The sequence below is a fragment of the Carya illinoinensis genome, chromosome 13, assembly GCF_018687715.1.
Source record: "Carya illinoinensis cultivar Pawnee chromosome 13, C.illinoinensisPawnee_v1, whole genome shotgun sequence".
In the NCBI taxonomy this organism is placed as follows: Eukaryota; Viridiplantae; Streptophyta; class Magnoliopsida; order Fagales; family Juglandaceae; genus Carya; species Carya illinoinensis.
The window spans coordinates 31,706,779-31,718,568 of record NC_056764.1 but is presented as its reverse complement, the minus strand read 5'-3'; the positions used below and the strand labels follow the sequence as shown (position 1 = coordinate 31,718,568).

The following is an 11,790-nucleotide window of genomic DNA, read 5'->3' as shown; positions in this document are numbered from 1 at the left end:
AGTTTTCTAAAGGTGAACAAGGTTGACATTCTTGATGTAGCCTGTGGCACCACTACATAGTTTCACGTAATTTATTAAAAATATATATAAACATATATAATAAATATATGAGAGTTTTCTAAAAGTGAACGAAGTTGACATTCTTGAAGTAGCTTGTCTCACCACTACATAGTTCTACGTAATTTATTAAAAATATATATAAACATATATTATAAATATATTCTAATATAAAAGGGAGTCTGAAAATATAAAAAGATGAAAATTGAAACTCTAGATTCTCTCTTTCTTTTTGTGTTTGTGTTTTTAATTTTTTAATAAATTATGTGGCATATATGATGGCATCACATTAATAGGATCATTTGAGTAGTAAATTTAAAATTGTCAAATGGTATTATTCTAAGTTTTAAATTGTCAAGTATTATTCTTCTACTATTTTTGTATTGGTAAATTTGAAAGGTTAAGGGCTGGAGAAATCATTTCATCTCATCATTATAATTTTTTTAAATTTTAACACAAAATGTAATAAATAATTTAACTTTTTTAAATTAAAAAATAATAATAATATTAAAAAAATAATATTTTGATAATATTTTATTTAGTCTTCAACTTTAATCTAAAATCATATTATCTCATCTCATTTCAGTATCCAAACAACTCTTAAATATCCACTTTTTTCAACTATGGAAACCTTCACATTGTTAGCCTTCATCAACAACGAAACAAAGTAAGGGCTTAATCAACAACGAAACAAAGTAAGGGCTGCAACAGACAGACATCACAGCAAACATGATAATAGTGGAGGAGAAAGTGAAAAAGCATGTAAAAGAGTTGCTTATCTCAATGGTAGTGGGAACATGGCCAGAGCCAAAAAAGAGAGAAATAATGGCATATTAATATAGCAATTGGCAGCCTTTTTGATTGATCTCCGATCTCTGAGTTTTCAATGGAGCTGCCAAGGCCATTTGGGCGTTCACCCCTTGACGGGAAACTGAAAGTGATGTGAGGGCACCTCAGAAATTAAAGTGATGGTAGCTTGTTTTGTAGTACGCGGCCCACATGCCTTGGAAACCAGCATATTCATGTGGTTCCTAACCCAAACACGTTTGTTGCACAATCAAACACTCCACTTTATTCCTTCTACACAATTTTAATTTTTTTAGACTTTGTTTGAATAATGAATTAAGTTGAAATGAGTGAAATCTTTTATAAATAATAATGAGTTGAAATGAAGAGTGAGTTTTGTAGAATCTACCTAAAATGTGTTTAGATGTTAAGATGGAGTTGCCTGTCCCACGTATAAAGAATTGTTAAGTTGAAAAAGTTATAGATATTATGTATAAAGTGACTGAAAAATATTTTAGTTATAAAGAGATTATATAAAAGTAAACCCATAAACTGATGTAGTTTAATGTGGTACGTCAGATTGTAAAATTATTTTTATTATAAAATAGATCTAATGGATTCTATAAATCTACATCAGTTTGCGAATTTATTTTGTATAATTTCTTTGTGTCTGTAGCAATTCTTTTAGTGATTTGAGAGTTGTGTGCTTGTATATTAAGATATGTCTAAAATAGAATACAACTGAAATGAGCTTAGCTCATTCAAGCATCCAAACGAATGTTTAATTTCTATTCCTTTTTTCATCATTTTATAACTAGTTTTAATTCCTACAATTTTTTTTTTTTATTTGTCTTAAAACTTATATTATCCATCTTACATGGTACCACATTAAGTGGTCCACCCTGATCTCTCTAAAGATTAGCCTATCTTTCTTTTTAAGTTCTTTTGACTATTTTAATGTATATACATATATGGAGAAACCTACTATTCATTTGTCATCATTAATGTGCGTTCCTCACTTGGATTGTAGCTCAAATCAACCTTACTAAATTAAGCCATTGTTCAAAAACTCTCGAGTGTACAAGAATCTCTTTAGAATCACTCTTAGGGTCATGTGTGAAAGGTGATCTAGTATTCAGGTTTATCTCTTTAATCCATGTGCATATACAAAAGAAGGGCAAGACAATGGGGTAGTGAATGACAGTTAGTTATGCTAGAAACTAAGATGTTAAGATTTAATTCAAACTTCGTCGAGCTATGAATTGAACCCATGCATACAATATGAGATTGTAATCGCTTGTTTTGCCGAGCGGGAGGTGCTTAAGGTCAACCCTTCTTCCTTTTTGGCCGAACAATCCTCCTTATCTGGCTGGTGTATAGGTCTCATGCGCTCTAAGTGGTATTGTGGCTACTGTTACAAAGTAAAACGACCTCTCCATCCTCATACCTGACATCACATTTGCCAAATTGCCAGAATGAGTTTGCCTCCAAACCCGGAGCAAAACCCTCACGCAAATCCTAACCTTTAAATGAACACGAAATACGATATTTTCATAGGCATGGCCCATGGAGGAGTAGAGCTTTACGATAAAAAGCCATGCCTATTTCATACCCAATAAATCCATAATCCATGTGCTCGGCCTATAAACAATTCACACATACACACACAAAAAACAAAGGAAATAAATTGATATCAAACTTATTATAGTGCATTTCAAGAGTTTGAAAGTAATTGTCTACTAATAACTTTTTATAATTTAAATAAACAATACAACTTGATAAGCTAATTGAAATTGACTCAGTTTGATTCATTTATTAAATGAGTTGTTTGTAAATACTAAATTATGATAGATTATTAATCATTTCAACTCGTATAAAGTTCGGATTGATTTGTATAAACTTGATAATTTTGTATTTAGTAGTTTGATAGAATTATCTTTATATATAATGTCAATATCTTAAGTTTTTAAAGAGATAAGAAGAAATTATATACTTGAAATGAAAATGCTAATTGAATTGATAAAAGTGGCCGATTGAATTTTTTATTTTTTTCTTAATAGTTAAAGAAGTGAATATTAGTGAATTGATATTTTTTATTTTTTTTAAAAGTCTTTAAGAAATTATTAAAATAGAAGAAAAAAATAAAAAAGTAGATTTATACTTATCGGTTGATTTCTTCAATTAATTCACTGGTTCATGTAGCACGATCTTTCTTAAAATTATAGAGTTCTGCTATATATAATCACTTATGCGTATTTTTTGTGTATTTTATTTATGTGATTGGTCAAAATAATTATTTTATAAATAAAAAAAGATATAATTAATCACATTAATAGAGTATGTAAAAAATAAGTAAAATTTACTGTAAATAAATTTTTTTTTTAAGCATGAAATAAAGTTTTTAAAAATGAAATGAAGTCATCTTGGGCACTATATGTTAATGGTTGTCTGCTATATATTAGAGACAATATATTTTCATACCCTAGTCTTAAAAAAAAAAATTTTTTTAATGATATTTTTTACTATTATTTTTTTCATTATGTTAGTATTTTTTAATCTCCTTAATCCATTTTACCTTTAAAAAAAAAAAAAAGAAAAAGGAAAAGAGAGAGAAGAAATCGCATCATCCTCGAGATGGTGGGATAGTACAAAGACGTTGCAAGATTCAAAATTTCAAAAGGGCAGCAAAGCATATAAAAGGACAAAGCCTCGCAGTATCACGCGCACAGAACTTTCTGGCGCACTTTCTTTCTATGCGGTTACCTGACCTGACCTGACCTTGACCTCTCTCTTCGCCAGCCATAACAATTATCGGAAAAAAAAACCCTAAAATTTCTCTTCCCTTCTCTTCTCGCCCCCACCACGTCCGTTTCCATCTCTGAAACAAAAGCCCCAAACTTTTTCCCTTTTCGAGCGCAAAACTTAACCCCTTTTTCCCCCTTGGTCCACTGGCCCGTGCCATCGAAAGCGAATTCACACAGAGCGTACTCCTATATATCTCTGTGTTGTTTGGTTTGCGTTTCTTTCATAGCAGGTTGTAGTTTTACTTATTTGGTTTGTCTTCCTTACTTTGAAACGTTCATTTTTGTGGGAAATGGAAGATGGTGCTCTGATCAGTATCGGGATTACTTGAAACGTTTTGATTTCGTATACTCTTGGTCGAATTACTGTCTCGCTTGTTTATTTAGGCGTTCGATATTCTTATGGGCGGTCTTTTTTTTTTTTTTTGGCAGTAGAAATTTGCTTATCGTTTCATTTCTGAAGTGTTAGTCAACATACGAGTTTTTTCAAAGTTTTTGCGGTTTAGTAAGTCTGATCGTATTGGAATGGAAAAGTTCCTTGTTTGTTTGTTTTTTGTTTTACAAAGTCAACTTTACAAGAGCAAGAAATTCAAGATAACTTTAAAGATTAGAAGATAAAAGATTTGTACAAAGTCAACTTTACAAGAATAAGAAATTCCAGATAACTATAAAGGCAAGAAGAGAAAACGGTTTGTATTGTTCACGATGCGTCGATGATGTAGCCTGGAAAAAAAATTCTAGAATTATGGTTCAAATCGCTGAAAATTATGAGCCACAATATATTAAAATGGGTGAAATATCTGAACTTCGTAATTATGACCCAGTGCAGCATGGGCTGTGTTTGCATTGTTAACGCCTGAAAACTTTGTGTTTGAGTTGGTTTGTAGGTCGTAATGCAAAATATGGAGTGCTTGACGTTGTTTTCTTTTTCACCTCTTATTTAGGAGCAGTGAGCTTGAACTCTTGGATTTTAGTTATGGACGTTAATGGGCGGGATGATCTCAAAGCGCCTCTATTGCAGCCGTCAGACAGTGTTGCAATTACTATATCTGAAACAAATAACAAGAGGGAGAGGAAGCATAGGACGGCTAAGTTCAGGATAGGGGATATCAAGTGTGCGTCATGTGCAACTTCTATAGAGTCTGTGCTGGGAAAGCTTAATGGGGTTGAGAATGCCATGGTTTCACCCCTTCAAGGCGAGGCCGTAATTACTTACATACCTGAGCTTATCAATGTAAGTGTGCTTTGAGAAGTTACCTATAAAAAAGTCTGCTTTTAGAAACTAAGCATATAAATTTCACAGCTCATTTCGTTATTTGTTGTGGCAAATTTATTTTCAATTGAAACGTCAATCTTTGCATTCTTATAATTCTCTTGACCTTTGTGATGCAGAAGATAGATGGTAGATGAGCACGATTTTGTTATTTTATAAATTTCCCACACATATTTATATTTTTGTGACCAGAAATTTAGATTTTGTTCCTCCTTTTTGTATTAAAGAGAGGATATATTTTTTCCACTTGGCTGCTGAGGTTTATGGAAAAGATAGGATAACTAGAAATATTGCAATGCAGGGTGTTGAATATTACAACTGTTTCTCAGTGTTTGTGTATCTGGACATTTATAAGCATGGGTGTACTTGTGATGGTATTTGTGTGGATGTGAACCCTAGATATTGTCATCATAAACAATTTAAACAAAAGATACATTCCGGAAAGTTTTTGATTTGTACTGGAAAAAACTATATTAAGCTCATTTGATAGTCATCTCCAAATTTCATAATATAGCAGAATGCATTATGGTTCATATCTGGCTGTTTATAATTCGAAATGTGAATTTTCTATATATTCTTGGTAACTGGAAACATGGCAATATGCCTTTATTTTAGGCAAAAGAAATTAAGGAAACCATAGAAGACGCAGGCTTCCCAGTTTATGAATTTCCAGAACAAGATATAGCAGTATGCCGACTCAAGATTAAAGGAATGATGTGCACCAGCTGCTCTGAGTCTGTTGAACGTGCCCTTCTAATGGCTGATGGAGTGAAAACGGCAGTGGTCGGGCTAGCTCTTGAAGAAGCAAAGGTCCACTTTGATCCAAATGTTACTGATACTTACCACATCATCGAAGCAATAGAAGATGCTGGCTTTGGAGCTGATCTCATCAGCTCTGGGAATGATTTAAATAAAGTACATCTGACAGTTGAAGGAGTTAATTCAGATGAAGATGCGATTATCGTTCGGTCATCTCTTGAGTCGGCTGTAGGTGTGACTGGTGTTGAAATGGACTTGGGAGAAAGAAAGGTAAGTGTTTCTTATAACCCAGACCTTACTGGTCCAAGATCTATTATAAGTTGCATCCAAGAGGCTGGTCGTGGCTCAAAATCCTACAATGCACACTTGTATGTTGCTCTGAGACGAAGGGAAACTGAGCAGCTGCAGGAAATTCTGAGGTATAGAAACCAGTTTCTCTTGAGTGCCCTGTTTTCAGTTCCAGTGTTCATCTTCTCCATGGTGCTACCAATGCTTCCTCCTTATGGGAACTGGCTAGACTGCAAGATTCACAACATGCTCTCTGTCGGTATGCTTCTAAGGTGGATCTTTTGTACACCAGTACAATTCATCGTTGGTCGAAGGTACTCAATGCGTATTCCTTTAATATTGGTCCTTGCAATTGTTTCAAGCTCTGTATTTTTAACTTGAGAATCTGTCTCTGAGTAGCATAAATATGCTAATAATATTGTGAAAGTAATATTTGGGTTTGTATCTCCTTGCCAGGTTTTATGTGGGATCATATCATTCGCTGAGACGATTGTCTGCTAACATGGATGTTCTGGTTGCTCTAGGCACCAATGCTGCTTATTTTTACTCTGTTTATGTAGTGATAAAAGCATTGACTTCTAACAAATTTGAAGGGCAAGACTTTTTTGAGACCAGTGCCATGTTGATATCCTTTATACTCTTGGGGAAATATCTGGAAGTTCTGGCTAAAGGAAAGACATCAGATGCTTTATCGAAATTGACTGAACTTGCTCCTGAAACTGCTCATCTATTAGCAGTAGATAGTGATGGAAATTTTGTTTCAGAGATGGAAGTTAGCACTCAATTGTTACAAAAAAATGACATAATTAAGATTGTTCCTGGGGCAAAAGTTCCCGTTGATGGCACAGTGATCAATGGTCAAAGCCATGTCAATGAGAGTATGATCACAGGAGAGGCAATACCTATTGCTAAACGACCTGGTGACAAGGTTCTACATCTTTGGCTCTTACATTCTGCTGAGTGATATTTAATAAGGATAACCTGAATTGAGAATGATTTCTGTTTCTAATGCCAAAAATAGGTTATTTGTGGGACTATGAACGAGAATGGATGCATACTCGTTAAGGCCACTCATGTTGGATCAGAGACTGCACTTTCCCAAATTGTTCAACTTGTTGAAGCTGCTCAGCTTGCCAGAGCACCTGTACAGAAACTGGCTGACAAAATATCCAAGTTTTTTGTTCCTATGGTGAGTCAATGGTCCTAAAATCTTGAAACTTGTATTTATGGGCCTCTGTAATTGTTCTCAACGGGAATAGTTTTCATGACTTTCTTGTATCCATTTCTAGTCCTTAACTTGTAATTAAGTGTTCTCATTGTATATCTCCTGTGTACTTGGGCCACGCCTATGTTTCCTTTCAACAAAATTGATTTTACTATACAAAAAAAATATCTTGAACCCACGCTTGCCCTGGCAAAACACACACACACATTGGGACGATGAGAAAGGTTTGTACTTGGGAAATGGATCCAAATTAAATATTTGAAGCTTGCGGTTGGTTCCCCTGCCAAAACACACACACACACACATTGGGAAGATGAGAAAGGTTTGTACTAGGGAAATGGATCCAAATTAAGTAATTTGAAGCTTGCGGTTGGTTCATGAATAAGATTATCATTGGCTTGTGTGTATGGGTGTCATGATTTGATTTGAATCCACGGTAGACCTCTATAGTGGCATTCACTCTGCTATCAACAAGAGATAGTTTTCTCTTTATGGAAACAAATTCTTGGTTTGATGGTTAGCTGCAGATTACCCCATTTCTATTCTGCTTCTTTTACTTCTGTCTTTTCCATTCTATTTAATGGATTTACTAGTTTAAACCAGAACTACAGACACATGTTTTTGCTGAGAGGCATAAAAGGAAAGCACTAAGGGCATGTTTAGCAAGCGAAAATTTCTTCAACTTTAGAGAATTTTTGAAAAACTTTTTGGGAAGTTTTTGGTATTTGATTTTGTGAAGGTAGGTAAAACGAGAAGTTATCTGGATAACATTTTTTGAGATGCATTTTGTATTGGAGTTTGTGAAAGTGGGTTGGTAGAATTGTGTTTGGATAAGTTTTTTTTGTGAGAGGTTTTTTTTTTTTGTGAAACACAGGCAACTGATTAGATGTTTGGATTTTCGAAACATAGGCAAAAGGATTTTTTTTGCCTATGTTTAATCTTTTTAAAAGGATTTTTTAAAACTTCAATCCCAACATAGGCAAATGATTGGATTTAGGAGGATGAGCTTATGGATGCCTACCAAGGAAAGTGGAGCTCCATATGCTATATGATCTGGCACTTTGTTCTCACACAGCTTGGAAATTAATCATCTATGATGATTTGTTCTTGATGGTTGCTGCCTGCTGGGCAGAATAATTCCATTGGTTCTCTGTAACTTTTTGCATTGGGGTTTTTTTACAACTTTTATTATGAGATTGATCCGAACTTCTTTTTGTAAATCCTATTTTTTTATTTAATTTTATTTTTAAACCTTTTCTACCATTAATTTGATCTTTGATGGATAGCAAATGTCTAATAGAGGAAATATCAAGGCATTTCTTAGGTTACTGTACTGCTGTTACAGAAGTATGTTCTATGACAACTGTTGAAGGAAATATGATATTGTTGGTTCTGCCTATTTCAGGTTGTTGTTGCTGCATTTATGACGTGGCTGGGATGGTTTATTGCTGGACAAGCTCGTCTTTACCCCGAACATTGGATGCCACAAGCAATTAATAAGTTCGAGCTTGCTTTGCAGTTTGGTATTTCAGTACTGGTGGTTGCTTGTCCTTGTGCTTTGGGACTAGCAACCCCTACAGCTGTAATGGTTGCCACGGGGAAGGGTGCTTCACAAGGTGTGCTTATCAAGGGCGGGAATGCACTTGAAAAGGCACACAAGGTAAGGTGACACTGTTCAAAAACAGCTATTTTTGTGGACAAACACTTTGATTTTATTTATATTGTGTGAATATACTTACACTGTTCAAAAACAGCTATTGTTCATGTTCCTTTTCCCTTGTAGTCTGTTGAAACATATCTTAATTAGTATATCATATTTGATACAATTTCATTATTTTGCAGAGCGTGGGGTAGTGTTTTCTCTATCTTTTGTGTGGATTGTCATCTAAAATTTCATTTTTCTCTGAAGTAAATAGTTTCCATTGACAATGCAGTTTCTACATTTCAACTGATGGAAATGGTTGACTTCTATGTCTTATAGTGGGATTTTGCTACAGAAAATAGCGGGGTGTATGCACTTTTTTTCATGTGATATGTAGAAAAATATTATTAGCACTAGTCTACCATCACCTGATTATCATCTTTCAAATTCAGCTAGATGGAGAATCTCATTTAAACATATTGCTTTCGCCCTTGTGTTTATTTCTTGTGACGTTATTAATGAAACCCAAGTATTGCCAGTTTGAATTCATCTAGGTTTTATTTATCCAAAAAAAGAAAAATAATCTCATTGTCATTTGTCGCTTTGCAGTTGAAAGGATTATTTAACTTGACTCATTTTCCAATTTTGCCTGCAGGTGAAATTAGTTGTCTTTGATAAAACAGGGACACTGACACTTGGAAAACCAGAAGTAGTTAGTGATGTTCTATTTTCCAGTTATTCAATGGAGGACTTATGCGATATGGCTACTGCTGCAGAGGTTAGTGTTTATAGCTTGGATGCTGTTCTTGTGTGAAAGAAATTTCGGTTGGTACGCATTTTTGAAAGCTGTCTAGTTCTAGGATTTCTTAAATAATGTTGGAAGGATGTGCGATGTTTCTGATTGTCCGGAACAACCCCTGACATAATTTTTGTGGTAAATTCCATGTTGGCATGACAGCACAGCCACTATGATACCTGCTTTACTAAGATGTGTATAAAGTATGAGCTAATTTCATGACTAATTTCCAACAAATGTCTAGGCGAATAGTGAACACCCTCTTGCAAAGGCTGTGATGGAACATGCCAACAGGTTGCGCCTAAAGAATGGCTCTTACACTGAACATGTCACAGAGGTCAAGGACTTTGAGGTGCATACTGGAGCTGGAGTTAGTGTAAAAGTTGGTGAAGCAACGGTTTTAGTTGGGAACAAAAGGCTGATGCAGGCTTGTAGCATTCCAGTTGGTCCTGAGGTTGAGGATTATATTTTGAAAAATGAACAACTTGCTCGAACATGTGTATTAGTTGCCATCGATGGAAAGGTTGCTGGAGCTTTTGCTGTAACTGATCCAGTGAAGCCAGAGGCTAGGTGTGTCATTTCTTTCCTCCGCTCAATGGGCATATCAAGCATCATGGTGACTGGTGATAACCGGGCTACAGCAACTGCCATTGCAAAGGAGGTTGGAATTGATAAGGTTTTCGCTGAGATAGATCCAATGGGAAAAGCTGATAAGATCAAAGAATTACAGGTGAGTTTAGTTGATGCCTTGGTGTGATATGTGAATGTATGTCTCTTTTGAAATTCTGTTCTCGATGAGGCATTTAGGAGTAGGTAAGGTTACAAGATGGTAGAGATCTAAGGCCTAATAGTGAATTAATGGCCGGGACATGAGAAGAGATAGCTGTCCCAAAATGAAAAGAGACTGAGTTGATCAGGGTCAATGACAGTTAGCAATTTTACCTCAACGTTTGCATAATTGATCCTGTTGCCTGAAGTTTTTTTTACCAATATGGTTTTTGGTTTTTATCCAGTTAATTACTTATTTAACCCACACAAGAATTTTCATAATTTGATAGTGTATATAAATTAATTTTGAAAGCAGAGAGTTAAGGCTGTCTGACTGTGTGAACTCTCTCGAAGTATATCACCATACGCTTTCCAAGAAGAGGGTTAAAGAAGGGGGTTTTTTTTTTTTTTTTTCATGATTTTGAGTTGAGGCATGATAACATTCATTATGGATTAGTAAACCCCATCAGCCAAAGTTTAATTACTGTGGTTCATAGAGGTTTGGTAAATTTCTGCGAGATGATTAAAAAAGTGAGGGGATTTGGTTTGAATTAATGCCTCTCATGTTTGGACTGATCTTACTAACCTACCCATGCCTAGTTGGTCACTTTCTTGAAAGGTGATGCTAATGTGACCTTGTTGGACATGTCGAACTGGAATTGGATGCAGATGAAAGGAATGAATGTGGCAATGGTTGGGGATGGAATAAATGACTCGCCAGCCTTAGTTGCTGCTGATGTTGGCATGGCAATTGGTGCTGGCACTGATGTGGCCATAGAAGCTGCTGATATAGTTCTCATCAAGAGCAACTTGGAAGATGTAGCTACGGCTATTGATCTCTCCAGAAAGACAATGTCTCGCATCCGGGTCAACTATGTTTGGGCCCTTGGCTACAACATCCTTGGCATGCCAGTTGCTGCTGGAATCTTATTCCCCTTCACTGGAATTCGGTTGCCACCTTGGCTTGCGGGTGCTTGCATGGCTGCTTCATCCATTAGTGTGGTTTGTTCTTCTCTATTGTTGCAGTCTTATAAGAAGCCTTTACATTTTCAGAACACTCAAGGGGAATCTCACTATGCCAAGTCTGCATGAAAATTGACATTTTTGCTATTTTTCAGCCTGAAAGTTTAGCTTTACTTCTGGAACATTGGATATGAACTGGACTTGTAAATAGAAAAGCATAAGGTCCTATTTATTCTTCCCACCATATTATGCATTTCTTCCAGTAGGTGGGCTAATCTCTTGAAATTGCTCCTTAACTTAGTATGTTGTGGAGGGTGAGAATGGGCACCGAAAGACCGCTGCATTTTCCAGACAACAGATTAGTTATATTTTGGTAGTTTGCTGATTTGAACTCTCTCTCTCTCTCTCTCTCTCTCTCTCTCTCTCTCTCTC

At 35.4% G+C, this 11,790-nt stretch overlaps 1 protein-coding gene across 10 annotated transcripts; it reads left to right on the top strand.

The window, feature by feature from the left end:
• Positions 1-3,569: 3,569 nt before the first annotated feature.
• LOC122291673 (copper-transporting ATPase HMA4-like) lies at positions 3,570-11,743 on the top strand. Of its 10 annotated transcripts, none has more exons than XM_043099526.1 (9): positions 3,570-3,877; positions 4,595-4,878; positions 5,533-6,278; positions 6,421-6,892; positions 6,986-7,153; positions 8,595-8,849; positions 9,487-9,609; positions 9,872-10,357; positions 11,065-11,743. In XM_043099526.1, exons 2-9 carry the CDS (start codon positions 4,621-4,623, stop codon positions 11,485-11,487), a joined length of 2,931 nt encoding a protein of 976 aa, XP_042955460.1. In that variant the 5' UTR covers positions 3,570-3,877; positions 4,595-4,620; the 3' UTR covers positions 11,488-11,743. The 10 variants fall into 10 exon arrangements, with proteins under 10 accessions (XP_042955460.1, XP_042955459.1, XP_042955457.1 ...); XM_043099525.1 differs by having other exon boundaries at positions 4,589-4,878; XM_043099523.1 differs by having other exon boundaries at positions 3,571-3,877; positions 4,532-4,878.
• The last annotated feature ends 47 nt before the right edge of the window (positions 11,744-11,790 follow it).